The sequence below is a fragment of the Mustela lutreola genome, chromosome 15, assembly GCF_030435805.1.
Source record: "Mustela lutreola isolate mMusLut2 chromosome 15, mMusLut2.pri, whole genome shotgun sequence".
NCBI lineage: Eukaryota > Metazoa > Chordata > Mammalia > Carnivora > Mustelidae > Mustela > Mustela lutreola.
In genome coordinates, this window is record NC_081304.1 from 5,532,051 (window position 1) to 5,559,698 (window position 27,648).

The following is a 27,648-nucleotide window of genomic DNA, read 5'->3' on the forward strand; positions in this document are numbered from 1 at the left end:
CTTTTTCTCTTGGGAGTTTTATTTTCTCACTGTTTGCTTTCCCCAGGCTTGTGTGGTTCGTGCTGATGTTGGGCGCGGGCCTGGGGCTGGTTGGATATCCCCCTCGCCCAGCCTGGGCAGCATCAGATGCCCAAGCCCGTTCCTGCAGCCCCCACTCCAGCCCCCGCCCCGGGGGGAGTCCTGGTGTTGCCCTTCTCAGTTGATATCACTGGAGCAGCTCCTGCCCCGTGGCCTCCACTGTGGCCAGCAGCGCTGTGCTGTGGCAGGTTCCAGAACAGCCAAGTGGGAAAGTCCCAACCAAAATGGCCTGACAGCACCAAGGGAGACCTTTCCAGTCGGACTGGGATGTGGGAGGGGCCCCTTCCTCATCTCCTCCCCTCCCCCATTCCTCTTGGGTGAGGCTGGCCACTAGTTGGGGGCAAGGCTGCTGTCCCTCAGGAAGGCGATGGTGTCCTTCAGCTCCTGGGCCTGCCCGGGGAACAGGCCTGTGAGGACAGGGCCCCCCGTGTGCCCCCACCTCTGCCCTGAGCCTGCAGCACCCCGAGCCAGGAGCACGGGGCCAGGCTCCGGGCGTGCCAGGCCCGGGTCAGGCACCCCCCGCCTTGCCAGGATGTCATCAGAGGCCCCGGCCACTCACTTTTGGCAGCTCAAACCAGATGGTCCGGGGGCTGTCAGCAGAGCCATAGTTGAGCTCCAGGCCAGGGGCCCCCTTCTTCTCCAGGGGGCTCAGCAGGTGGAGCTGGTGCAGGTCCTTCAGGGCGATGGAGCAGTACGGTTTCTGGGGCAGCAGAGACAGCAGAGCTTGGCCTCTCTCCGGGGAGGGGTCACCATGGGGGATGGGACAATGGCGCAGGGGCGCTCGGACCAGCACGGGGGCAGGGTCCCAGCCCACCTGGTTGAAGGGGTCCAGGAGGATGAGATGCTGGCGGTTCAGGCCCAGGAGGCTGGGTCCAGGCAGGGCCAGTTGACTCACCCGCAGCACCACATAGACAGTGTAGCCAAACAGGGGCAGGCGGCTCACAGCCTCTGGGAATGGAGGGGCTGGGGTAGGCATTCTGGCCGTTCACGCCCTGGCACCTGCCCGAGTGGGCCCTAGGTTGGCCGGGTCAGGCCGGGCCGGTAGGGAGGCCTCCTCAGGCCCACCACACCTTCCCTTCTGGGCTCCTTGCCTCGGCCCCTGTGACTCGGGGGCCCCGGACCCACCAATGAAGCTGATCTGGGCTTCTTGGGAGCTGCAGCCTCGCAGCTGCCTCAGCTCCTGGTACATCAAGTTCTTCACGGTGGACACGTTCACTTGCGACCGCAGTGGCTTTGGCAAGTAGTCCAGCAGGTCTCGCCTAGGACACAGAGTGGTTGCTCAAGGCTGGGTATACAGCAGGCGCTCAATGAATGAGCAGGGGCTACTGTGGGTGAGATTGGGAATCCAGACTTACAAATGAGGCATGGGCCCTGCCTACGGGGAGCTCGGGGCGGGGGGTGGGGGTCAGGTGTGCGTAGCCCCCACAACTCCAGGCCGTGAAGGGTGCAAGCCGAGTGGCCTTGGCACTGGAAGACTGGGTAGGGGGTGGGGAACTGAAGGAGAGGCCCGTGGAGAATGCGCTGAGGTGGGCCCCAGCAACAGCAGGACCAGGGGCGGTAGGAGGTGGGGGGCCGTGTGAGCACTCACTCAGCCAGGGGGTCCCCTTGGGCCGTGCTGCAGTGCTGCAGGGCGGCCAGCCTGGCGAGCTGAGCGCTAGCCTGGGGGGTCACCAGCAGCTTCCCCTGCAGGTAGTCCCGCAGCACCTGAGGGGGGACCGCAGTGAGGGGAGGGAGGCCTGGAGGGCCCCCACCCGGGCAGGGCTTCCTCTAAGCTGCAGCCCGGGGTCCAGCCACCAGCTGGTGGGGGCCGGGGGGGTGAGGGGGGGTGGCAGCTGACCTGCATGTAGTGGGTAGTGGTGTAGGTGGGATTCTCGAAGTGCAGTGGCGTCTCCCAGCTGAGCCGCCGGCTGTGCAGGCTCACGTCCTGATCCACCACGCTGTTGAGGTACTCATGGGGCCACAGGGGCCGCACCAGCTCGCCTGAATAGGGAGCCCAGGTCCACAGCCCGCCCTGATGTCCAGTCCTGCCCGCAGTCCTGGCAGCCCCGGCCCAGAAACCTGCCCCACTTGTAGGCATACAACCGGTAGGTAAGCTGCCTCCTGGCATCCAGCCTGTCCCCGCTTCTTCCCCAGGCAAGGGGCTCACCTTCCCTTTTGATGAGGAAGAGGGCGAATTCCTGCACTTCGCAGGGGTCTGTGATGCCCATTTGCTGACACAGGTCCTCCAGCACATCCGCTGCCACCTGGGGCATGTGGACAGGGCCGTGCGTGGTGGGGTTGTGAGGCTGGGGTGCGGGGGGTGCCCGGAACTGATGCCACAGCTTTCCTGCCTCTCCCCAGCCCCTCTCTGGCTCCATGCTCACCGTGAAAGTCCGGATACTGGTTTTGTAGTCCATCCCCCCTGGCAGGCGAACCAGAAGCGAGCGGACTTCTTGCCCTTTCTGCCAAGGCAGGTTGTAGGGTCAGTCCGCCAGTGGCCAGAGGCCCCAACTCCCCGTCCCCACCAGGGAGTCCCATAATGCCCAACCTCCTGTACCCACCCCGCCATACCAGGAAAGCCTGAGTTTCGCCTGGGGAGGGCAGCCGCGAGCGGCCCCCGTATTTGACTGTGCGCTGGAGGTGCTCTTGGCTTCTCCGGGCCAGCTCTGCAGAGGGGAAGCGGGCAGGGGTCACCGGCATCTCCAAACCCCTCCCCAAGCTGCTGAGACCCCAGCCTAGGAAGTCCCTCCCATAGGCACCTTGGCTTGGGCCTGAGTCCTGCAGAAACTTGGTCACGTAGGGCATCAGCGTGGCTGACGGGGGGAAGATGCCGGTCAGGAGGCTGAGGAAGCTCCAGCCGCGGACACAGTGTTCGCTGCAGGGTGGAGAGTGTGGGCTTCGGGCTGGCAAGATTGGGCCCCCGCGCCGGCTGCCCTCCGCCACCTCCCCCGGCCCCGCATACTCACGGCTGAGGATGTCTGGTCACCTGCTTGATGACTTGGCAATAAATCTCATCTCTGAGGTTCTTGTTCTCCCGGCACGGCTGTGGGGACCGAAGAGGGGGGCAGGGTGACACGGGAGCTGAAGTCTGAAATCCCACTAACGGGGCGCCTGGGTGGCTCAGTGGGTGAAAGCCTCTGCCTTCGGCTCAGGTCATGATCCCAGGGTCCTGGGATCGAGCCCTGCATCAGGCTCTCTGCTTAGCAGGGAGCCTACTTCCTCCTCTCTCTCTGCCTGCCTCTCTGCCTGCTTGTGATGTCTGTCAAATAAATAAACAAAATCTTAAAAAATAAAATTGAAAAGAAATCCCACTAACAGCGATGGCTGGGGCCACCTCTCGGTCTTGGACACAGCTGTGTCCAATGGGTCACTCTCTAAGTCACCGTCTTCATCCGCTTACGGGCTGTGCTCAGCCCTGTCTTCTCTGCTGGCTCCCCTTACTTCCTTGACCTCCAGGGCCTCAGTGCCCTTGGGCCTCAGTCTACACGCCCTGCTGATCTCAGCTGTTCCCACTGCTGATGACTATCAGTGCTGACCTCCAGCCCAGACTTCTCCTTGAACACAGGCCCCCCCACGTGGAAGTTTGGACTGCACACTTCCTATGTCCAAAAGACTTTCCTGCACCAACCCAGACCTGCTCCTCCCTTAGGTCCCCGTATCGAAGACGGTCTTTACTCTGGCCAAGGCCTCCATGACATCCTTGGCACCTCTCTGTCACACCCCACGTACAATTCATAGCAAACCCTGTTGTTCTGAGTCTTTTCCTCTCAGCTGCTACCTCTGGGCCTGGCCCGCACCATCCCTCACCTGTGATCATTGCCATAACGCCCTCTGGCACTTCTCTCCCCCTGGGAGGGGTGGCAAACTGCGCCCCCTGAAAAGGTAAGCCAGTCTCTCTGCAAATCCCCTTGAGTGACTGCCCACGTCTCTTGAGAAATCAGAGTCCCAACAGGAACCTATGATGGCCTGCCGTGACCCGGACCTGCCGACTCCCTCCAGCTCATCCTCCACTCTGTCCTGACTCACTGGCACACCGGCCATGCTGGCCTTGCTGGTGCTAAGGCCCACCGTCACCAGGACTGTCGCCCCTGCCGACCTGCTCCTACCAGCTGCAGGTGATACCCCCAATGCACACATGCCTCTCCCCCCAGCTTCCCTCAGATCTCTGCTCCAGGGTCGCCTTGTCGCCAAGCCTCAGCATTCTAGCAGCCCCTTCCCTGCTGTATTGGTCTCTGCAGCACCTTTTACTCTTGAACACATTGCTTCGTGGTTTACCAGAAGTCTCCTCTCACTAGCTTGTAAGCCTTGTGAGAACTGAGCCTGCTTAGTTCACTGCCGTGTCCCCAGTATGTACTAGGTGCTCAATAAATACTGTTGGATGATCTGAATTAGACTAGTGGCTAAGAGGAGGGGGAAGCCACTCAGACCCAGGCAGGAAGACAGGAACAGACCCTCAAGGTACACACAGTCTCCCCAAGGCTTTCAGCACACAAGCTCTTGCTTACCCTCAGCAGGTCGTAAAGGAGCTCCATCTCATTCTTGCCCCGGGGCTTAGACAGGTCTCCCATGAACCGCATCAGAGCTGCAGGATGAGAAGCTTGTGAGCTGGGTTGGGGGCCTGGTTTTGGCCCATGCTGTCGTTAGACAGGGCTTTCCGTGTCATCTCATGCCTTGCTCCCTAAAATGCACGCGAGCCAGGCAGAGCAGAGCAGTCTCCGCTTTACCAATAAGGAAACCAGGCTCAGAGAGGTTCCGTGGGCACCTGCGGCTACACACAGCACGTAGCCAGCTGGACAGAGCGCTGCCTTCCTGCACAGACTCCATGCAACCCACCACCCCTTGGGAGTGAGTAGAAATAGGTGAGGCCTATGAGGGGTTCTGCAAACACCAGTGAGCTTCCCTGAGTTGACAAGGACAGAAGGCGACCTGGCGCCCAGGTCCGAGGCATCGCAGACATGGGGACACAGGATGCTATGGTCACTCACTCTGGAAGATTTCCACAGCCTGCCTGTTGGCGTCCTCATCGCTGAGGCTGATAAGCGATTCTTGTATGGGAGCCTGTGGCCAAAGAGACTGGGTTGTGAGTCTGGGGTCTGTAGAGGCCAGAAGGCAGGTCCACTGGCCCGGCTCTTCCCCACCTGTCCCCCTCACCTTGGTGTACTGCACCAGGCTGGCCATGGCCTCCTCCTCAGCATCTCCGTGGGTATCATCTGGCCTGAGGAGGCAGAAGGAAGGACAGCCCTGCTTGCTCAGCCCTCCCACCCCCATCATGGGTTGTGTAGGGAGCACTGGCCTGGTGGCTCAGAGCAGAAAGGCCGCTTTAGGGAGACCGAGGACGGCCAGGCAGAAGGGCGGGCCCGGGGCACTCACAAGGTCTGGGGCTTCCGGAAGTAGTAGAGGGCAAATTCCTGCATGGTGTAGTTGTGGGAGTCCACAGACGGAGAGATGTAGGCTACAGAGTCATCGCTGCGTGCTTGGCTCGGGGGACGGGCATCGTGCTGAGAGCACAGGAGACCTCATGCCACCCGAGGGCCCATTGGCCTGTCCAGAGCCCCCCGCCCAGGCCCCCGCCCCGCCCGAGCCGAGAGGAGCAGGCAGAGCACACCACCAGAAGCCAGAGGCATTTATTGAGCACTCAGGTAAGCGCTGGGAGGGGACGGGAGGGTACACCGCCCAGCCCCTGCCCGCAGGGGGCTCACACTCTTGCTGGGGAGACAGACATCTGGAGAGGGCGGCATCAGGCCAAGCGCTGCCCGCCCGCAGCAGGGAGCAGGCGGTCCTGGCCGCTCAGGAGGGACCGAGCCCTTTCCGTCCTCGACTCCTAGTTAGGCTTCGTGTCCGCCTCTCCCGTCTTCCTCACCTCCGCTGCCCTCTCCCACTGAGCCAGCCCCGGCTCTCGGGGCTGCAGCCGACTCTTGCGCCGGCCACTCCTCTCTGGTGAGAAGGAAGAGTCAGGGGCGGCAGCCGGCTGAACTATGTCGGCAGGAAAGAGTCCGGAACGGCCCCCGGTGGAGCCAAACTGCCAGCCTGGAAGACACCCAAGGGCAGCGTCTCACCCACCTGGCCCCTCGGCCCTTCCACGGCTCGGCCATGTGCTGCCCTCCCCGTGCCGGCTGCCCTGCCCGCCCCCGGGGATACCGGGCTCCAGCGTGGCCACTGGCAACAGCTTGATGAGGTCCCCACGGTGGAAGCTGAGGAGGCTGTGGTCATCCGTGATGTAGCTTCGCAGGGCGATGACGTAGCCGGAGTCCTGCAGGCGGGAGGAGGGTGAGCAGGCCGGGCAGCCGACCGGCCCGCTCCTCCTGTTGGCCTCCCTCCCCACCCGGCCCTCCACAGGTCCAGGGACCCGGCCTGAACGCCCAGTCCCACCCCTGGCGCCTTGACGGAGCTTGGCTGTCAGCCCCAAGACCAGCCAGACCAGATGTAGCTCCCCTACCCAGCCCCCAGCCCCCAGCCCCGCTGCCCGCCAGCCCCCTGCCCGGCCTGCACTTGCCTTCTTGAGCTCACTCAGGAACAGCTCGATCATGGCCTTGATGGCGCTCGCTCGGGCCGTGTGCAAGACCAGCTGCTCGCTCTTCAGGGTCAGCTCCAGAGTCGAGCGGCCCAGGCACTCCACGCCCAGCAGCTCAGCGAAGCTATGCACCCGCGGAGAGGCATGAGCTGAGAGCCAGCTCGCCCCGCCAGCCCCCTGCCCGGCGCCCCCGCCAGCCCCCGGCCCAGGTTCACCTGTACGAGCACAGAGTCTTCAGCTGGCTGGGGTGGAGGCTGGGGCCTTTGGTCATCTTGAGCAGTCTCAGCCCCCGGTGGGACACGCCCAGCAGCTGCACGTCACTGCCACTCTCGCCCTGCCCGGAAGGAAGGTGGCTACGTCAGGGACAGGCTCCTGGTCCCCGCCAGCATCCAAGATGCCCTGGGGCTCCTCAGGGCCGGTGCTGCTCTTTGTCCTTCCGTTGGGGCCCACCCCTGTCCCCGCGCTCATCCTTGCCACAAAGGCCCACGCCAAGCGAGCTGGGATCCAGACTGGGGAGCTGATGTCCCCAGCCCTGCGTCCAGCCTCACTGACCGAGACAGGGAAAATTCGGGAGAAGTAATTGGCCCACTTGTCCCTAGCGGCCACCATGATGCGCTTCTTAACACTGTCCTCCGTGGTGCTGAGCGACTCCAGGCCAACCTCCAGGTGTCCTGTGGGCAGGAACGATCCCTGACTGTCTTCAGGCTCCGCCACGGGGACACCCAGGGTTTGCTCCCTCCAGACAGACAGACCTAGTCCCAGCACTTCAGCCCCTGACTCCCGGGTCGCCAGACCCTACCCAGCAGCTCTTTCATTTTGCTCCGCTCCTCTTGGGATATTCGGACACAGGACTCGGCAAAGGTGTCCTTCAGGATCTAGGGGCAGAGCCAAGTGGTCACCACCAGATCCCTGCGCCAGAGCTCACCACGGAGGCAGCCACACATGGAGAAGCTGGAGAGCCCCGAGGGCACGGGTGGAGCAGGGGGGAATGTGGGGCCCCAGAGCCTGGCGCCACCCCCACCTCCCTCTAGCCTCCCGCGACCCACACTAGGGGGCCGCTGCTCCTGGGTCAGGTGAGATCAGTTCCCTGAAGGAACAGAACCTGGGGGAGAGCGGGGGGCGACGGATACAGAATGTGGGGCAAGAGGCAGGATCCCGGGAACATCCAGGAGCATCTGCTGTGTGCCAGGGCCTGTGTTGGGGACGGTGTATGCTTTGTTTTGAACCCTTCACTGCCAGCCAGTAGTGGTCCTTACTCTCAGGGATGTGCTGAGGACGAAGTAAATGAAGGCAGGGCTTGAGACCCAGCGCCTGCCCTCTGAGTGCCAGCTGTGTGCCCCTTGCACCGCTGGTGACCTGGCCCAGGGGCCGGTGCTGTGTGTCTGTCCCTGGGACAGTGGGCCAGGCTCTCTCACCTGCTCACAGAGGAGTCTGAGGCAGTAGGGGTGGCTGAAGTTCTCCCGGGGGTAGAACACCTGTGGGAGAGCAGGGATGAGGAGCGGACATGGGGTCAGTGCCCTGCCCTCCCCCCGCCTACCTCCCAGCCCTGCCTCCCAGACCCGGCAGGAGACTCAGGCCTGATGAGGCGGGTCGTGGGAAGGCAGCCCCCGTGTGTGTGTGTGTGTGTGTGTGTGTGTGTGTTGGGGGGGGATGCTGGGGTCCCACCCACAGCCTGCAGCCCCTCCCCAGCCCAGGGAGAGGCCTGGCGGCGGCCCCAGCTTCCTGCCCACCTCCTTGCGCAGGAACAACCTCCAGGACGGGTTGAGGTAGGAGAAGCACACGCTGCCGGAGGGCACGAGCAGCTGCGTGGAGACTCCCTGGTCCTCCATGGGCTCCATCCAGCCTGGCAGAGGGAGGAGCCAAAGGGCTTCAGCGAGGAGCTGCCAGAGCCAGAATGACAGGGACATGGGGACAGAAGACTGCCCCCCTCCCCAGGGCCCCGTGAGGGCTCCGCCCGCTGGACTTTTGCTGCCTCCCTCCTGCCCATGTCCCATCTCCAGCCTCCATTTCCAGCCCTCAGACGTTCCCTGCTGTCCTTGACCACGTCAGCAGGGCCACTAAGTCTGGAGCTGCCAAGATGCACCAAGGACAATACCCCAGGGCAGGCCCTCAAAGCCACATGGGCCCCAGAGTTACCTGGGCCCTGCCCGGGACAGGAACGCGGAAGCTGGGGCTCCTTGCCCATGGCTCCAAAGTCCGGAGCCCTGAGCACCTGACCTTATAGCGTTGCGCACGGAGAGGCTTCTGGAAACCCTGCCCCACCCCAGGGGAACCCACCAGAGAGGGATAGAAGGGTCCTTACTGTGGGGCCCAGCTAAAGGGCTGTCTGGTTCCTCAGGTGGAGGCAGCGGGGGTGCTGGTGGAGGTGAGGGTGACTGGGGGGCAGGTGGAGTCTCGTCAGAGAGACCCTGGCTGTCCTTGTCGGAGCTGGAGGGCCTGAACTGTGGTGGGAACTTGGGTCGAGGGGCCACGGCTGGTGCGGGGCCCCTCCCAGGGCTGGGGGACGGCGTCTGGGGAGGCACAAAGCATGTACGCAGCTGGGTCTAGGGTTAAGGCCAAATTCACCCCAGAGAGCCCTGGACCCCCGAGGTGAGAAGCCATGCCCGGGAGCTGGGGCCTCACCGACACAGGTGCGTGGGCGTCGCTGATCCCCAACTTAGCCAGAGCCTCGTCCTTGGGGTTGTTCTTCTTCAGGAAGTTTTTCGGGGGCTTCCTGAGAGAAGGAAGAGGCCCTGAGTCCCCAGGGTGACGCCCAGGGAGGGGGCAGCCCCAATCGCCCCCGAGGCCCACCTGGCCGGCTGCACAGGCATGGGCACGGGGCCCGGGCGGCTCTGGTACATGCGGATAATGTTCCGGATCTCCCGGCTCGGCTCAGCCCGCTGGTGGGGCGCTGGCACAGGGTGACCACCGGGCCCTGCCCTCTGGGCCGCTGGCTTGGCCTCCGCCTCTTGCGCAGCTTTGACCCTACCTTGTGTCGGGGCACTCGTCACTACGCGGGGAGGAGGGGGTGAGGGCACTGACCAGAAGGAGAAGAAACACATGAAACCCCGTCCAGTCCCATAGGGCCCGGCCCTCCCCCATACCCCCCCATGGCCCCCCCACGGCGCCCCCACCTCTCGGTTTCTCCTCGTCCTGCTCCTCATCCTGGGAGATCTGCACCTTGGGCGGACGCTTCGCTGTCTTCACCGTGATCTGCTGCTGCCCTGTACGTGCCCCAGGTGGCCCGATTACTCTCCCTGCTGTGCCCAGCGGGCTCTGAGACGGGTGACATGGACCCAGGGGAGGAGAGTGTGCCCCACGCGGCCCGGCCTGTGCGGAACCCGACCACCCCAAGCACCCTCACCCATCTTCTGGAAATAGTCCTGTTTCTGCTTGAAGCTCTTGGGCCGCTGGGGCTTCTCTCGGGGCTCCTGTGAGGTCTCCTGAGGGCAGGAAGGGGAAGTGAAGGGGCAGCCCCGCCAGCCAAGTTGCCCCTCCCCCAGCCGAGTTGCCCCTCCCCCAGCATCCCCTCCATCCCCGACCCCATCGCTGGGGCTCGGACCCCAGGCATCTTTTCCTCCTCTTCCTGCTCCCATGGGACCCGTGGCCACTCGGCCCTGGAACCTACCATCTCCATCCCAGACCCTGCCCGGCTCCTCGCCCTCAGACAGGCACCCACCGATTCCACCTCCCGCTCTGGCTCCCGCTGCAGGGCCAGGGGCTTCTTAGGCTTGGGGGCGACAGGTGGGGGTGAGGTCGGGGAAGCAGCTCCAGGGGCCTGGGCCTGAGGCTGAGCCTGGCGCCAGCGCCGCTGTGTCTGCTGTTCCAGCGACAAGGTCATGGCCTGGGTGGTCATCTGCTGGGCCTGAGTGGGGAGAGGCGGTGGGCCTGGTAAGAGCGGGTCGGGCTGGGCCCCGCAGACCTGGCCCCGAGGAGCTCTGAGGGCCCTGCCCACCCTCACCAGGAGGAGCGCCTGCTGGTTGATGAAGCTCTGCTGCTGGGCGGCCAGCTGCCTCGGGTCCACACTGGGAAGCAGGGGCTGCGGTGCCGGCGGCGGCTGCGGTGGCATCACCATGGCTGCAGGTGGCATACAGGTGCGCAGCTTGCACATGGCCCCCTGCCCGCTGGCCCCTCCGGGCCCCCCTGGTGGGACCTCCCTTCCTCCAGCTCCTACCTGAGAAGGGACCTGCCACCTGGCCTTACCTGGCATGGCAGGGACTGCGCCCATTGCTGGCATCATGGGCACAGGGGCAGGCACCATGGCCGGCTGGTATCCAGGCATCTGCATCATCCCTGGGTAAACTGAGGGAACAGGCCCCTCCTGGGTCAATCCTTATCTGAGCCCACAGACCCCCTCCCTCTAGCCCTCCAGCAATAAGAAGAAGAAGGGCCCCCAGGGTGCTGGCTGGAGCTCTCACCCCGGGTGCCTAGAGGTCCCTGGCAGTGCTTTGCCCATGCTGTGGGGCTGGGGAGACCCTGGAATGGATGCTGGGCCCCGCACTCACCCATGGGGTAGCTGCCTTGCTGCATGGGCCCCACGGCGCCCCCTCCCTTCATGCGGCTGCTCAGAGCCCAGGCTTGCTCCAGATCCTGAAGGGACAAAGGCCACAGGCCAAAGAGTCAGAACCAGAGTCCCAGGAGAGATGAGAGAGGCGGCGGCGGACCCGGGGGTTGGGGGAGAGGGGCAGGGACGGGGTCAGGTATGTGTAAGAACACTTACCCTGTGACCCGGAGAGAGGACTGGCTGGAAGAGGTGGTCCAGGAAGCCATCCAGGTTCCCTGAGTTCTGAGACTCCCCTATGGGGCCAGAGGAGGGTTATTGCCCCCCTGGGGTACAGGGCAACCGGCACCCCTATTCCCACCACACGGGCAACCTCACTGTGCCCATTCTGGCCTTACCTGACTGGATCCTGCTGGGTAGTGCGGGGGCTGGCCCTGGAGGTGGATCTGGCAGTGAGGGGGCCTGGATGCCAGGGGCAGGGGGGATGTCCTCGTCTCTGTGGGAGACAGTGGGCCCAGCTAAGGGGGTGCCTTGGATGGGGGTGGTGTCCAGTCTGAGGCAAAGAAAAGAAGCTGGTGTGGGGGGTCATTCCCGTGGTGTGGGAGAAGGTGAGGTATGTGGGGGGGGGGCTGGGGCTGTAGCAGGTCCTCTGAACCCCGGGTGTGATAAGGTGGCTCAGGGGGTCACCTGTGACAGAACAGAGATAGGAACAGGCTGGGACGGGGGTGCTGGGCTGGTACCTACAAGCCACGGGGGGCAATGGGGTAGCTGTGGGGACTGACTGGGTCCCCCAGGTCCTCAGTCTGGCCGATGAGGTCCAGCACGAAGTCACAGCCAACCAAATCCTGCCAGGAGTCCCCAGAGTGCAGTGACACGGACCAGCCACGGGGGGGCAGCTCCAGTCCTCTGGGGGAGGGAAGAGCGGTGCTGTAGGGAGTGATCCGCCAGGAAGAGGGCAACCCCGAGGGTCCCCAATGGGAGGCCGCTGGGGAAGGGGCAGAACCTGGTAGAGGCACTGGTTTCCTCAGACAACTCTCCTCTCTTCGCCCCTCACAACCTACTGCTTCCACATCGGGTCTGATGTGCTCATTTATTGACCTGATTCGTTAAAATCTGGACCACAGACATAACCTCTACTCCTGTTCCCTATCTTGAACCTACGGTCTGGTCTGGCTCCTGCCCACTTACCCCTCCAGGCCCCCACTCCCCACCAATGTCTTTGGGGAGCAGGCTTTGGCCCTGGGTTTGCAGGAGGCCCCTGCCAGGGGAGTGGGCAGGGAGGATGAGGAGGGGACAGCCATCCGTATTGGCCACACTCCCCGTCCCAGGGGCCCGTACCTGCTCTGCAGAATCCACCCGGCGAACTGCTCCCCCGTGGTCCAGGACTCCACCTCGGCGGAGTAGCACTCCTCTACAGGGACAGGCGGTGGGGGCCGGAGTGAGGGGCAGCAGGTCCTTCCAATGAGAAGGGGCAGCTGTCCCCATGGGGGCTCCCGGAGCAGGACAGGACCCTGTGATCAGGGTCCCGGGGGTGCCGCCAGAGGGCTGAGGCAGGGAGAGGCCTGAGTAGAAGGGAAGCATCACCATTGAAGGTAAAGATGTCCAGAGCCATGCGGCCCCGCCGCCGGCCAGCCGTCCACTCGAGCTGGGTCGGGGGGTGCGCCCGTGCCATTCCAGGAGCCAGGTGCGCCTGCTCCAGGGCCCCCAGCAGCTTGTGCTGGCACAGCGCTGCCATGCCGGTGGGGGCCTGGTCGGACACAAATCTGTGGGGACAGCACAGGGCTGCAGTGGGGGTGGGCGGTCCGCCGATCCCACTCCCTGGGCCCCGCAAAGCAGGCTCCTTACTTCAGCAGTGGCTTCTGCAGGGGGGGCATGGGGGGAAAGGCGCTGAGCAGGATGGCCATGAGGGCCCAGCTGCGCTGGGTCTGCTGCTCGTCCGGATTGTGCCAGATCTGGGCCACAAGCTGGCTGAAGATCTCATCCCTCAGCCCTGGCCGGCGCTGGCCCTGCCGCACCAGGTACTCGCCCATGCTCTGCTCCTGCCAGGGCAGCAGGGACCCATCCCCCAGGAGCCGCAGCATCTGCAGACACGGAGCAAGGCGAGGGCAGGACGTGCCAGGGCGTGACCCCCCACCCCCTGCGCTCAGCCAGACCCCAGGAGTTAGGGTCCAGCTCACGCTGTCCCTTCCCCACCGTGTCACTCACCACCTTGTTGATATCCAGCGCATGCTGCGGGTTCTCCCCGTGCAGCCGGGTCAGGGGCTCTGCCAGCAGCTGCCCGGGGCTGGGCAGGGCCGGCTCCTACAAGGACGAGGGTGACAGTGTCTGAGCACACGCCAGTCTGGCCGGTCTGTGCCAACCTGCGGGAGAGGCCCCAGCGGAGCCCAGGGGAGCCCGCGCCCTGGGAGACGGAGAGGGGCTGGCGAGGAAAACCACCTTAGGGACACATCTCCATGGCTCCTCCTGATTAGAAAATTGATGTCCATGCATATAGAAAACTCAGAAAACATGGAAAAGAATAAAGAATTTAAAAATCCATTACTATTTTCCTGCCAGTCATGACCACAGTTGACATTTTAGCCTCTCTTCCCAGTCTTGCTTTTTTGTTTTCCTTTTTTTTTTTTTAAAGATTTATTTATTTATTTATTTGACAGAGAGAGAGAGAGAGAGAGAGATCACAAGTAGGCAGAGAGGCAGGCAGAGAGAGAGAAGAAGGGAAGCAGGCTCCCTGCTGAGCAGAGAGCCCGATGTGGGACTCGATCCCAGGACCCTGAGATCATGACCTGAGCTGAAGGCAGCGGCTAAACCCACTGAGCCACCCAGGCGCCCCTTTTTTTTCCTTTTTAAAGATTTTATTTATTCATTAGAGAGAGAGAGAGAGTGCGAGCGCGCGCACCTGCGCATGAGCAGGGGGAGTGGCAGGAAGAAGGCTCCCCGTTGAGCAAGGAGCCCAATGCAGGGCTCCATCCCACGACCCTGGGATCATGACCTGAGCCAAACGCAGGCAGATGATTAATCAACTGAGCCACCCGGGGCCCCTCCAGTCTTGCTTTCTATGCAGATACATCCATCGCCCTCCCACACCTATTGTTGCTTTTAACAAAGCCGGGATCATACTCTGTTGTCCGGTTTGGAATCCTGCTTTTGTACCCAACACGGCAGCCTGGACATTTGCCTTATTGTTACACACACTCTAAAGACATGACTTCAACGGCAGGACGAGCCACAGGTGTAACACAGGTGCGGCCTCACGGAGCTAAGTTACTCCCGAGAGCGAGATGTTTCGCTTCAATAGGTATTCTCCAAACGGGGGTGCTGCACCCGTTGCCCCCATGATGGGAGAGGATGGGTGCAGTGGGAAGAGGGCACAGGTACAGCTTTTGCCCGGCAGGGCTCATGTCCAGGGGGAGCCACAGAAATCTGCCAGGAAGAGCCATGGTCTGGGGGCCCACCTGAAAGTTAGTGGAGATGAAGCTGGAGAACGGGAACTGGTCGATGTCGGGCGGGAGGCTCAGGCTGGTCCGGGCAGGAACTTCAGGGGGCATGGACTCGGTGATGCTCCCATCCAAGGCATGGTGATGGCCTGGGGGTAGCACCCAGAGGCAGCCCAGAAAGGCCGAGGTAAGGAGGCTGGCGATGGACCGCCCCCGCCTCTCATCATCCGCCCCCAGTCCCGGGGCGGTGGGAGCTCAGGGGAGCCCAGAGCATCACCGGGAGGGACCACAGTAGAGAGACGGGAGGGAGGGGTCGTGTAAGAGGGACACGAACCAAAACTCACCTTCTGCGGTCTTCAGCAAGACGGCCACCTCAGCCGGGATCTCCAAGCGCCCCAGCTCCTAGCAGAGAGGAATGATCGGCCAAGGACTAAAGAGGGGGACAGGGACCCAGTGTCCCTCCTCACCCCCGGGACCATAAACTTCTCCAAAGACCAAGGATTCTGATCCTGGACACAAATAGGACCCCAAGAGCCCTCAGAGGGAGACCAAGGGTGGCCCAGGCCTCTTCTTGGAGGACTCAAGGGATGCACACTGGTGACCCCACACTCTTCCACAAGCCGTTCCGGTCCCAGGAGGCTCATCACCCAGCGGACGCCCTGGAGCTTCCAGACCACCTACCATGCCTGGTGCTGTCCTGGAGGCCGGGCCGCTGTGTTGGCCTCGCCGATGCCCAAGCTGCTGGAAGAGATGCAGGGGGAGCCGGTGCCCCGGTGAGGAGGTCTCTGGGAGCCTCCTGGCAACTCCCTGCCTCAGCGGTCCGGCGGCCCCCTCTGGCCCCGAGTTGAGAAACTAGCCCAGACCCAGAGGGGCCGGCTGCCTGTCGCCAGCTCTTCGGAGCCCTCACCAGCCACTACCCATCTGCCAGGGCGCTGGGGAGGAGGCAGGAAGAAATGGTCCCAGGGGACAAAGTCCAGCCAGGGAGGGGCCGAAGAGGGGAGCCGTGTGTGGGCACTGACCTTTGAGCTGCTTTATGGCCCTCATGCTGGTGTCATCAGGCCAAAGCGGGAAGCAGCCCAGCCCTGAGAAGTTCTGGAGGGGATGAAGGGAGGGCACCCCAGACAGGCAGGGGACAGTCAGACTCTGGGTGGGGGCACAGGGATGATGGAAGTGACCTCCCAAGGCCCCAGCCTCCCCTGGCCTGGCAGCGGGTTAGTGGGAAGAGCTGGGGCGGCCGTGGTCTTTGAGCCCCGGTCCTCGTGCGCTCGGGCCCGCACTCCTGGACGCTAGCAAGGCTGCCTGACTCCTCTGCCCCGAGCGGCGGGGGGCGGCAGACCCCTCCCAGACACTCACCTGCAATCTCTGTCGCCTCCGGAGCAGAGGCCGGGCCACCAGCAGGACGGTGCTCAGCCGTCCCAGAGCCGCCCGCCGTCGGAGGTACCGCTTCCTGGAGGCCGGGAAGGGGGTTGGGGAGGAGCTCAAGCCCAGACCCGGTACCTGAACCCTCCAAGCTGAGACACAAGTGCACGGACCCCGGGCCGACGGGGTCCTGGGTGCTTAGTAGAAGCCACGGCGGAAGGACAGGACACCTTGAAAGAACTAGGACATTGAGAAGGTGTTCGGCTCCGAGGAGGACGGTCTCGGGCAGCAGAGCCGCCCGCTGGCCTCACTCCCCCGCCCCACTCCGGTCAGTGTGGTCGTGGGTAAGTCCCTCGGCCTCTCAGCTTCATCGTCCTCATCTGCACAGTCAGGATCTGCGTAACCCCTGCCCCACCACAAGATGGAATCAATCAACCCACATGTTGAGAAGAGTCTCACCTATTTTTTTTTTTTTTTTTTAAAGATTCCATTTATCCATTTGACAGAGAGAGATCACAAGTAGGCAGAGAGGCAGACAGAGAGAGGAGGAAGCAGGCTCCCCACTGAGCAGAGAGCCCGATGCGGGACTCAATCCCAGGACCCTGAGATCATGACCTGAGCCGAAGGCAGCGGCCCAATCCACTGAGCCACACAGGCGCCCCTTTTTTTTTTTTTTTTTTTTTTAAAGATTCCATTTATCCATTTGACAGAGAGAGATCACAAGTAGGCAGAGAGGCAGACAGAGAGAGGAGGAAGCAGAGTCTCACCTATTTTTACTCAAGAAGTGGAATTTCTAAAAAAAATGAAACAAGTGCTATCACTGGAAATCTAATAAGAGATCACGGAAGCAATTTCAGGTCTTTGAGAATTGTCCAGAGAGAAGACGATGCTCCTCAGTAAAGGAGTCGTGGGCAGGATTAAAATGAAAAAATCAATGTTCAGCTTTGAGGCGGTCAGCTGGCTCAGTGGGTAGAGCATCTCGGGGTCAGGAGTTCAAGCCTCAAGTTGGGGTTAGAGTTTACTTAAAAAAATGATTATAAATGTACATATTTTGTTAAAAGACACCACAGAGAGCATCACAAGACAACACACGGAACAGGAGAATGCTTGCAAATCACATATTTGATAAGAGTTTCGGGGCGCTTCGGTGGGTTAAAGCCTCTGCCTTTGGCTTTGGTCATGGTCTTGGGGTCCTGGGATCGAGCCCCGCATCAGACTCTCTGCTCAGCGGGGAGCCTGCATTCCCACTCCCTCCTGCTGCCCACCTCTCTGCATACTTGTGGTCTCTGGCTGTCAAATAAATAAATAAAATCTTAAAAAAAACGTTTGATATCTAGGGATGTAGAAGGAACTCCCACAGCCCAACAACAAGACAAGCTATATGAAGAAAAAATAGACCGAGGACTCGACTGGACATTTCTCCACGATGATCCACAACGAGCCAAGAAACATGAGAAGACACTCAACCTCGTTAGCCATCAGAGAGATGCAAATCAAAGCCGCCATGCGGTACTGCTTCGTGCCCACGAGGATGTCCAGGGTCAAAAAGTGGAAAATAGAGACGCTAGGGTGGCTCAGTGGGTTTGCATCTACCTTCGGCTCAGGATCTGATCTCAGGGTCCTGGGATCGAGCCGTGCATGGGGCCTCCTGCTTAGCGGGGGCTCTGCTTCCCTCTCTCCCTCTCCCTCTGCTGATGCTCTCTTTCTCTCTGTCATAAATGAATTTTTTTTTTTAAGTGGAAAATACGTACCAGCAAAGTTATAGAGAAATCGGAACCCTGAAACACACTCTCAGGAGCATAACCCCTTAAAACACCAAACACAGAATCACCATATGACCCTGCAACTCCATTCCTAGGTAAAGACCCCGAAGAGCCGGAAGCAGAGACTTAAGCAGACACCGGCACGCTCGTGTTCCCATCAGCCTCACTCACGAACACCAGAAAGTAGAAGCGGTCCTAGTGACCGCTGACGGGAGCGGTCTGCACGCCCAGGGGCCAGGAGGAGCGAAGCCTGGCCATCTGCTACCACGCAGACGAACCTCGCGAACGTTCCACTTGGCGCAGTGAGCCAGACGGGAACGGAAACACTGCATGAGTCAACGCACTTCAGCCATCCGGAATAGGCCAGTCGGTTGGGACAGAAAGTGGATGGGAGGTTCCTGGGGGCTGGAGGAAAGGCGAGCTGGGGAGGACTGTGTGAGGGTTCGAGGGTCAGCTGGTGATGACATTTTGGAAAGAGAGTGGCGGTGGGGGTGCGGTCTTGAAGTCTCCCCTGGGGTCCAGAGCACTGCCCTCACTTTGTTCTCAGCACTTTACTGCTACCTTGGGGGTGACTGGTGACAGGTTCACGGTCACACCTGATCACCCCCCACTAGTGTGCCTGGGAGGCACCATCCCTCCCTGCATCCCTGGGGGTCACCAGCTGGGCCCAGGGTAATGGAGAAGGTCAACCAGCAGCTGCTGTTCAATGAGCACAGACCTTCCCATCAAGCTGTAAAGGTGAATGGGAGTTCATTATGTGAGACCTCAGGACCAAGAAGTCCAAAGAGCCTGGAGTATAAAATTCTGGCCTAGAGGCTGGAGAGATAGGCGGGGTCTCACACAGACTGATTCACGCTTTTAAAAGATCATTCTCGGGGCAGAGTGGAGAACAGACTAGAAAACATTCAAGGAGTCAAGACTGCAGGTTCAGGTGGCCCGAGCAGGTAGTGAGCTTCTTGTCACTCAGGGTATTCAAGCAGAGGCTGCAAGGGGATGCTGACAGGAGGGCCCCAGGGCAGGTAGATTTTCTTGAGGCCCCACCCCTCCCATACTCTGCCCCACCACCTGCAGGAGGCCCCCAGTCTCGCCCACCCCTGCAGACCTGGCCTGGAGCCCTCGCACGCGAGCCTGCATCCGCGGCAGGAGGAGGCGGCTGAGGCGCTGACGGGAGATGCAGGTGCGCAGGCTGCCGTGCAGGGCGAGCAGGGCCTGGGAGCGTCGCTGGGCCCGGTGCTGCTCCAACTGCTGCCAGCCTGGCTCCCGCAGCAGAACCTGGGGGCAGAGGTGAGGGTGCCCGGGCTGGGGGTCCTGAGGCCTGTCCTGCTCTTGTCCTGAGGCCTTGGCCTGCTTCCTTCCAGCAGCACAACTGATTCTTGTGGGGAGCCCGGGACACCTGCCGCCCAGGCCCACTCCAATGCCTCACCACCCAGAAGGACCACCCATTCCTGAGTTTGTTCTGGAATGCTCCTCTCCCTTTCCAGCCATGGACATGCACGCGCGCGCGCACACACACACACACACACACACACACACACACCTGGGTGGCTCCGAGGTGACAGAGGGGTGACTCGGCCCCCAGCACGTGACTCAGGATGGCGCCACACCTCTCACGGTCAGAGGACTCTCCCTGCGCCTCCGTCTCCAGAGCCCGGAACCTGGCCCGAGGAGGGGGAAACTGAGGTCAGAACAAGCACAGCGAGGACCTCCCCCAACGCTTGTCCGACCCTCCAGCCCCTGAGTCATTCAACGATTTGCAATGCACCTACTATGTGCCAGACCCCAGCTGAGCTTTGCTGAATGGCGGAGGGGCAGGGGGAGGCGTGGGCAGGGAGGGGGTCACCAATACGGAAGGTCAGAGGGACAGAGGGAGGGGAGGGCAGTGAGAAGAGGCAGGTGGAGGCCAGGCTCAGGGCCCCAAGGAAAGAGCGTCCACTTCCACCCTGAAGGAACCCCAGGTCTGCCAGCCACTCCAGGGGGCCCTCCTTATGGATCCTGTGTCCGGGCCCTTGGCTGCCCTCCATCCTGGGACCCTACCTGGCCAGGAAGGCCTGGAAGGGCAGGCGCACGGGGAAGTTGGCACTGCGGGTACGTACTGCCTCCAGGATGCCCGCCTGGTGCAGCTGCTCTGCCACGTGTCCCACATCAAAGAGGCCTGGAAGCTGTGGCCATGGAACAGAGCCAGTGAGAAGCTGTGGGGGGCCAGGGGGAGCTGCTGAGCAGGGCAGGACAGGTGGATGGGAAGGCTCTGGGGCCAGGTGCAGGGCGGGGGAGCGGGGAGGGAAGCTCACCTTTCCCAGGTTGGGGTTGAGGCACTGAATGAAATAGACATGGCTCCTGACGGAGGAAGGGGGGGTGGGTCATGTGGGCACAGAGCAGCCCCCGAGTCCCTGGGGTCTCGTATGGGCGGCACTGTCTCACCTGCCCAGCCGGGCCAGGAGGTCCTCCAGGGAATGCTGGAAGCGAGAGGCCAGTGTGGGCTTGTCCGGCCCGGCCGTGGACTGGGACTCTGCTTCCCGGAACAGGCTGCCCACCAGCTGTGGGACGAGAGGAGGCCGAGCTGGCTTGCTTCCCAAGCCTGTCCACAGCCCGGCCTGCATCCCCAACCCGGAGGAGCTAGGGTGGGTCAGTCCACAGCATCCAGACCCCGGAAGGCTCAGCCCATGGTCCAAGGTGCAGGGGCTACCCCCTGGGGCAAGAGCATCCAGGGCAGAAGGTGGGGGGACACAGTGTGGAGGGGCGGGGGCTCCGAGAGGGCTGGCAGGGGCACCTGGAGCTGGCTCTGGGCAAGCATCGCCACCACGGCAGGGTCAAGATGATCCCGGTTTCTGTTTACAAACTTGTGAACCTGCAAGAGACAATGTGGGGAGTGGAGGGGAAGCCAAAGAGAGAAGGCTGGGCTGGGGGCGGGTCCCTTGTCACGTAATCCAGCCTCTCCCCACTGGGCTAAATAAAGGGCCACCTTTGTCCGTCAACTGGAAATCCCCATGCAAATGAATGAAGTTGGACTCTTATCTTACATCAGATATAAAAATTAACCCAAAATGAATGGATCAAAGACCTAAATTTAAGGCCTGGATCTCTAAAACTCTTAGAAGAAAACATAGGAAGAAAGCTTCGTGACATTGGACTGGGCACCAATTTCCTGACTAGGATACCAAAAGCGTGGGCAACCGAAAAAAAAAAAATAGACTGGATTTCATCAAAATGGCAACTTTTGTGGGGTGCCTGGCTGGCTTAGGCAAACACGTGTGACTCTAGATCTCAGGGTCATGAGTGCCAGCCCCATGTTGGGTGTAGAGATTACTTTAAAAAAAGTTTTTGGGTGGCTCAGTGGGTTAAGCGTCTGCCTTCAGCTCAGGTCATGATCTCAGGGTCCTGGGATCGAGCCCTGCATCGGGCTCTCTGCTCAGTGGGGAGCCTGCTTCTCTCCTGCTGGCCCTCCCCCAGCTCATGCTCTCTCTCTCTCTCAAATAAATAAAAGTCTTAAAAAAGATTTCCTTTGTGAGCTTCCAGATAGTTTTGTGGTTTTCTTTACTCAGACTCCTTATGTGTGCGGCTTTTAAAAGATGTGATTAGAGTTTTCTGAGGGCGGAGCAGAGGTATAACTGATCTGTGTACCGAAATGGGTCACCTCCTCCAAGAAGCCGTACTGGACTTGCTCTACCTCAAACGAGCCATATGGTCCTACCCTTTACCCTTTACCCCCAGCAGTTAACCTCCCGGGTGTGCTGTCACCCCTGAAACTCTGAACGGGGAAAGGCAAGTCTCTTCAGTGAGCACCTACAATGTGCCAGGCACCTGCCTGACCACTTCCCCATTACCGCATTTAATCCTCACAACAGTGTTATAGGACAGAAGCCTCAGGAGGAGAAGCAGACACCCGGAGGTTACAGAGTCAAGTCCCACGAGTATGCCCCACCCCTGCTGGTCTTGAGGCTCGTGCTCGACCAGAACGCAATAAATCATACTGGGGACTGTGCAGGGCCAAGGGCATAGGTAGAAACGTATGGTCAAGCCCTGGGAGGGGCCTCTCTTCACTTACTCCTCTTAGCTGTCAGGTGAGTCAGCTCTGGTGAGGCCCCCCCCCCCGCCCCCCCGGCCACATCACCCTCACCGATTCACCCAGGAGTCTCTCCCTGATTTACCCTGATACCTGGTAGGTGACAGTCCCAGCGCAATGCCTCACGGTGAAGATAGGAAGGGGCAGCTGGGGCTTGGAGTAGCAGGGGTGACTGCCGTGGTGGTAATGACACTTCTGAAGGAAGGTGTGGTCTGTGGCCTGGTAAGAGAGATGGGCTTCCCTCAGGCCTTTGAGCACGAAGTGCCCCAGCCCGGACTGTGCATTCCTCCAGGATGATCAGTAAGTATTTGTGGAATGGGGGCGCCACGGCCCTGAGGCTTGCTCCCTACTAGCTGGAGGCCAAGGGACCCCGCCAGCCCTCCATGAGCCTGTGCTGTCCCCACCACCCTGCCCCTTCTGCAGCAAGGACCCGAGGAACCCCAGAGAGGTTAGGATCTCTCAGAGACAGGATTTGAACCCAAGCCGTGCAGAGAGACTACGGGCAGGGTTTCTGCCCCCATCACCTGTGGCTCCTCTCAGGGGCCCTATGGGCCCCGGACTGGCCACCAGGGCCCCCACTGCTCGGGGCTCACCTGGGGCAGCCACGTCTGGGCATCCAGGAGCCTCAGGAGGCTGTGGGGCTGGTCTACGAGGAGGTCCAGACAGGTGTCCCACAGAGGCTGGGGAACGGGCACCCAGGCCAGCAGCTCCCGCCGACAGGCCTCCTGGGGACAGCCAGCGCCGGGCCAGGTACAGAGCACGCCCACATGCGTGGGGGAGCTCCCTGGAGCCGGAGCAGGGATGGCCTCCCATTGTCCAGATGAGTAAAATGAGGCCCAGGAGGGCTGAGACGGTGGGCCAGGGGGCTTTGGGGCGGAGCTCTCAGTTCAGCACCCTCCATTTCCCAAGGATGGCTCCTGGTCTGGAAGGCCTGGGCAACCCCCGCCCCCGCTTGGGCCAGCGCCCCGTACCTCCTCCTGCGCCCACAGCAGCCGGCTGGAGAAGAGCTGCAGTCGCTCGCTGGCAAGGTTATTGCACAGCTGCTCCAGCCCGTTCACCCGCAGGGCCTGGGGGCACAGAGGCAGGGACATGGGCACCTGCACAGTTGTGGGGGCACGGGGCGGTGGGGGGGAGCCTGCACACTCCTCTCCTGGAACTCAGGGAGGAGTGGTGCCCTGGGGCTGACAGAGTCAGGTCCGAAGGCCCCCTTCAGCCCACACCCTCCCTCTGCCTCAGCCGGACTGTGAGCCTTCAGGCCTCCGGTCACAGCCATCCTGTGGTCTGGAAGGTGTCTGTTCCTCTGACCTAGTAGCTTGCTGGCTATTGGAATCCCACATCCTCATAAGCAGGGCTCCAGGCCGCTGCCTCCAAGAAGCCTTCCAGCATTCTTCCTGTAGGGTTTACAGTTTCCTTTCTCTGCGGGCCCCCCAGCATGTTACTTGTAAACTCGGGCAGAGCCCGCACTCCATACACCTTTGTACAAAGAGCTTTGGCTCGCTCTAGAACACACACTTGCCACAGTCATCTACAGTCCCGCACCCCCAAGAGGGCATAGTCACCAAGGGCATGCTGGAAAAGAGAGAGCAGGGGGCACTGAACAGTGTCCACCCAGGAACCAGGGTGGAGGCCACCTTCTCTTGCTCTAGCCCTCTTCTCCCTGCCCTGAGAAGGTGGGATCTTCTAGAAAGGGGTGAAGAGCTTATGAAAACTCAGGCCATCGGGGGGACTGTCCCTTTTCCTGCTCCTCTTGGGGCTTGGGAGGGGAGGCTGTGGGCTGATCCATCCTAGGGCCTCTGTCTTCTGCCATCTTAGAGGCTTCTGTGAGACTCTGCAAAGCCAAGCAGGACAGAACTCCCCAGAGGCGATGTCAGGGCTGGACAGAGCGGGGCAGAAAGGCTACAGCTGCAGTCCTTGTGCCGACTCAGGGATAGGCGGGCCAGGGCTCACGAGCGCCCCCCTCAGGAAGCGCTGACCCCACAAATGATCAGGATGAAGTGGGCACCCTGTCCCTGGCCGGCCAACCTCAAAGCCGTAGACGTCCACGACAGTGATGGTGTCCACGTGCTCTCCCTCCCCAGGAGCCGCCAGCTGCACGTTGCTCCTCTCCAGAAGCCAGGTGAAAAGCCGGGAATACAGGGCCTTGGCCAGGGCGTCCCTGTGGGCAGGCTGGGTAAGCCTGTGTGCGAGTACCAGGCCTGGCCACGGCTCCCTCCCGCCCCCAGGGTCACCTGGCATCAACGGCGCTCTCCACCGGCAGAGACCTGCAGACCCAGCCATACGGGGTCTCCTGCAGGGCAGAGGAGGTAGGAACACGTGGAACAACAGGCCCGAGGCCTACGTGGGCCCACGCCAAACCTGCAGGGGTGGGGGAGGCTGGGGGTAGGGGAGGTGGAGGGGGTGGGGGAGTGGGACCCACCTCCTGAGGAGCCCAGCACTCACCGTGACCCTCCTGGTGACAGCCCCCTCCAGGCACTCGGGTGGCACCAGTAGCAGCCGGGCTGCCGCGTGGATCTCGGCCCAGCTGGACACGGCAGCCACCTCCTGGGACTCCCGCTGGACAGAGAAGGGAGGGGGCGGGGAGAGGCCTGCTGTGGACCCACCGTATCCCACACGCTTCCCTGACTGAGCCACCCACACACCCCTCCACTGTCTCATTAAAGGGGAAACGCCCGTAACAACCGGGAAACATACAGAAAGCAACTCCCACGGTGCCGGGTGCACACGAGCTGCTCCGTTAGCGCAGGTCTGCCTCTTGGGGGGTGGCAGAGACGATCCCGGCCTGTTTTCTCACCTACACGACGGGCATCTGCCCGCTCTCCAGCGGCCCTGGGGCAGCCCCGGGCTTTGTGATCTACCTACAGGTGTTTGCTATCCTTGCTGCCCTGATTATACAAACAAGCCACTGCTGATCCAGCATCCACACGGGCCGAAGCCGGAGCCCACCTCTGAAGACGAGAAGCAAATGTTGCCCAGGTGCAGGACGGCGGCCAGCACGGCCCAGGCGGCGGTCACCTCCTCGGGGCACAGGACCTGCAGGGCCTTCCGGAGTCCTTCGAAGTCCCGAGCATCATCCTTGCCCTGGAGACAGCAGGCCTGGCCCTGCAGAGCGCAGCAGGGGTGAGGGGACAGGGCCCGGTGGCCCAGGGCTCCCCTCTATGCTGGCCGCTCCTTAGCACGCCCCCCACCCCACGCCAAGACCTTACCCCGGGCAAGCCCGGTCACCCAGCGCCCAGTGGGCCTGCCCCCACCTGGTTGAGGTAGGAGTAGGTCTCTGGCCCCTGCAGGGAGAGCTTCTCCCGTTCTGCAGGGTCCAGCCCCGCCAGCAGCTCGTAAAAAACATGGAAGCTCCGCTCAGCCTGGGCCTTGGGGGAGAAGGACCGGCTTAGGGGGAGCAGTGGTCCAGTCCTGTGCCTCAGGGGAAGCAAAAACAAATCCTGGGAAAGGCAGGGTTGGGGGTGCTGAGTGACCACAACCCCTTACAGCGGCTCCTCCCTCTTTCCCATGCTGGGAGCCACGGAGAGGGGAGCCACAGGGCGGGTCTTACCTGAAACACCACCCTTGAGGTCTCGAGCAGATAATGGGACACAGAGGCTCCCACGATGACCCCACTGTGGGCACAGGACAGTGAGGCGGGGGTAGTGTCCAGGATGCATGCAACCTAGGGGACCTGCTCAGAATGGGACACACTAGGGGCTGGACCCAAGGGCAGCACCTCAGTTCCCAGCCAAGGGAACCGATCATGAGTGCCACCCCCGGCCCCGTGCCCTCCAGGACCCCTGCCACTCACTTCTGCACGCAGAGACAGAAGACCTGGCCAAAGCGGCTGGCGTTGGCATTGAGGACTGTCTTGGCGTGGCCGAAGCTGCTGAGCACGGGCAGGACACCATCCAGCTGTGTGGGGGAGACGCATTTGAGGACCCTGGGAAAGGCGGTGGCACCCACTGATTGGCCATCCGAGCCGAGGACACTTTGTGCCTGGGGGTTGTGCTCCTCCATGGAGAGGGGGAGTCCCACCCCTACCTCGCCCTGCCCCATGGTAGGTGATGCCTGGGGCTGCCCCTAAGAAGAAGCCAGAGGCCCAGAGACCATCCTCCTGGCCCAAAGGAGAAGGACAGTCCCCCTTGGATCCCTGGAAAAAGGCCCGCTGCTCCTCACGTGACATCTTCGGTCCCTTGTCTGCTCCTGCTCCAGGCTGCTTAGGAACTGTACAATCTTTCTGGCAGCTTCTGTCTTCCCTGAGCCACTGTGCCCACTGCAGGCAGGAGGGGCTGACAGGATCTCCAGGAAGGGGCAAAGAGGACACCCCATGGAACCCAGGAAGTGGGGTATGCCCACCCATAAGTGATACACGCCCACCCCCGCACCCCGGAAATGTGGAGAGACAGACCCAGGGCATGGATACCAAAGAGAAGGAAGTCTCCGAAATGCCACATTCAAGGGACATGTGGATGACTTTAGCCAGGACCACAGCCCTTACCAAGCCCAGCACAGCTGCCCAGCAGTGGACAAGACCTGCAGCTTCAAATGTGGACCCCATGTCCCCTGCCTCCCAGCCCTCAGAGCGGCCTGTGCGTTCCGCGGGGCACCATCACTCACCCGAGGAGAATGCATGTGCCCTGCCCAGAGCTCCGAGACAGGCGATCGTAGGCTGATGCGGCGATGGCCAATATGTGTCTGAGGGAGGAGGGAAGGAAGCGAATGAGATGGTTGCCAGAGACGGGCATCTGCGCCCTCCTCGGGGTAGGCGGGCCTTCAGTCCCCAGAATCTCAGCAGTGGGACATGTTGGGGCTCAGCCACCTGGGGGTAGGGGTGTTGGTGAGCACAGGGTTGGTGGGGCAAAGTCACGTACGGGGTGGTGTTAGGGGCCCTCTTGGGGTGGTAGCTGGCCAGGACCTCAGCTGAGAAGAGAGGCAGGGGCCGGTGGGGGTTCAGGGAGAGCAGAAGAGGCCCTCCAAAGGTCTGGGGGAAGAAGCAGATGCTCTCGTCAGAACACGGAGGAAGCAGGGGTACCGATGGAGTGGGGCTCCGGTGCTCCCCAGCCCGGCCCCCGGCCCCCACCCACTCTGCAGGTCCCCAGGGAGGGTTCAAGCACCCAGCCCACAGAGGAGAAGGAAGAAATTCTAGAAGTGCCAGAGGGCCCTCTGATCCCAGAGGACAGGGACTCCAGTCCCCCAACCCTCCCCAGGTACCCCCATACGTAGATTCGGCCCAGATGAAATCTCTTCTTAAGGCACAGCAGTGCGGAGCTGTCACACACTGGTCTGTGGCGACGGCAGGACAGTGGAGCAGGGAATTGGGAGCAGAAGGAGGTCCTGGGTTAGAGCGGCCACTGGCTACAGCGATCCTTTGGGCAGGTCAGGCCCCCTCGGTGGGCCCTGACCATAACACAGGGCCTGGCTGCTAAGTGAGTTACGCACTCCATGGGTAACTGACCAGAGGAAAGCTTTGTGCCAGTCAGAGAAGCAAGTCCCAGGCTGGGGCACCTGCTTTTCACCCCTCCCCCATCTCTTCCAGCCAGACCTCTGGTAAAAAGCACAGTCCCTTCTAAGGGTACAATTTATAAGGGATATGAGGAAGTGTGGGACCCAGACACGACAGATTTGGAACTGCCCCCGGCTCACCGCAGCTGAGCCAGGTCCTCCGTGTCTTCCAGGCCTATCCCAAGGTTCCTGCCGTCAGAGGCCAGGAAGGGTGGTGCCTCCAGGTCAAGCCCCAGGCTCAGCTCCAGGTCCCTCTCCAGCGCCTCCTCGGTCTCATCCTCTGGCTCCCACCGCTCCCGCGGGGACCTGCGGGGGCTTGGGCTTCTCTCCCATGGCAGGCGGGACTCCAAGGTGAGTCGGGGCAGCAGCGCGTCAGTGCCAAGCCCAGGGTCCTCGCGGGGTTCGGAGATCTGAGCCCAGTGGACGGGAGCCTGAGCCACCAAGGTCTCGGGCTCCGCTTCGCTGCTGGAGGCGCTCTCGTCGAGTGGGGGCTCGGGGTGGGC

General features: G+C 61.9%; 1 protein-coding gene across 2 annotated transcripts; it reads right to left on the reverse strand.

Moving 5' to 3' along the window:
* On the reverse strand, positions 1-26,875 carry MYO15B (myosin XVB). 2 transcript variants are annotated; one of them, XM_059149759.1, is made up of 63 exons: positions 26,855-26,875; positions 26,515-26,624; positions 26,261-26,338; positions 25,820-25,916; positions 25,452-25,555; positions 25,209-25,272; positions 24,913-25,026; positions 24,608-24,763; positions 24,104-24,217; positions 23,893-23,951; positions 23,687-23,819; positions 22,636-22,731; positions 22,258-22,389; positions 21,758-21,883; positions 20,372-20,449; positions 20,023-20,138; positions 19,893-19,938; positions 19,639-19,763; positions 19,142-19,259; positions 18,707-18,876; positions 15,836-15,929; positions 15,164-15,223; positions 14,827-14,884; positions 14,501-14,631; positions 13,254-13,349; positions 12,894-13,129; positions 12,633-12,811; positions 12,387-12,459; positions 11,793-11,954; positions 11,447-11,601; positions 11,268-11,344; positions 11,053-11,137; positions 10,751-10,849; positions 10,509-10,624; positions 10,227-10,412; positions 9,912-9,990; positions 9,682-9,771; positions 9,359-9,584; positions 9,191-9,281; positions 8,871-9,078; positions 8,299-8,411; positions 7,984-8,043; positions 7,368-7,443; positions 7,121-7,239; positions 6,784-6,902; positions 6,551-6,692; positions 6,196-6,307; positions 5,918-6,084; positions 5,428-5,555; positions 5,209-5,272; positions 5,043-5,115; positions 4,563-4,639; positions 3,024-3,100; positions 2,817-2,932; positions 2,629-2,723; positions 2,442-2,519; positions 2,225-2,321; positions 1,916-2,058; positions 1,667-1,782; positions 1,204-1,337; positions 893-1,026; positions 638-778; positions 1-468 (listed from the first exon to the last, which is right to left on the reverse strand). In XM_059149759.1, exons 1-63 carry the CDS (start codon positions 26,858-26,860, stop codon positions 409-411), a joined length of 6,984 nt encoding a protein of 2,327 aa, XP_059005742.1. In that variant the 5' UTR covers positions 26,861-26,875; the 3' UTR covers positions 1-408. The 2 variants fall into 2 exon arrangements, with proteins under 2 accessions (XP_059005742.1, XP_059005744.1); XM_059149761.1 differs by lacking the exons at positions 24,913-25,026; positions 26,261-26,338; positions 26,515-26,624; positions 26,855-26,875 and having other exon boundaries at positions 25,820-25,987.
* Between the last annotated feature and the right edge of the window lie 773 nt (positions 26,876-27,648).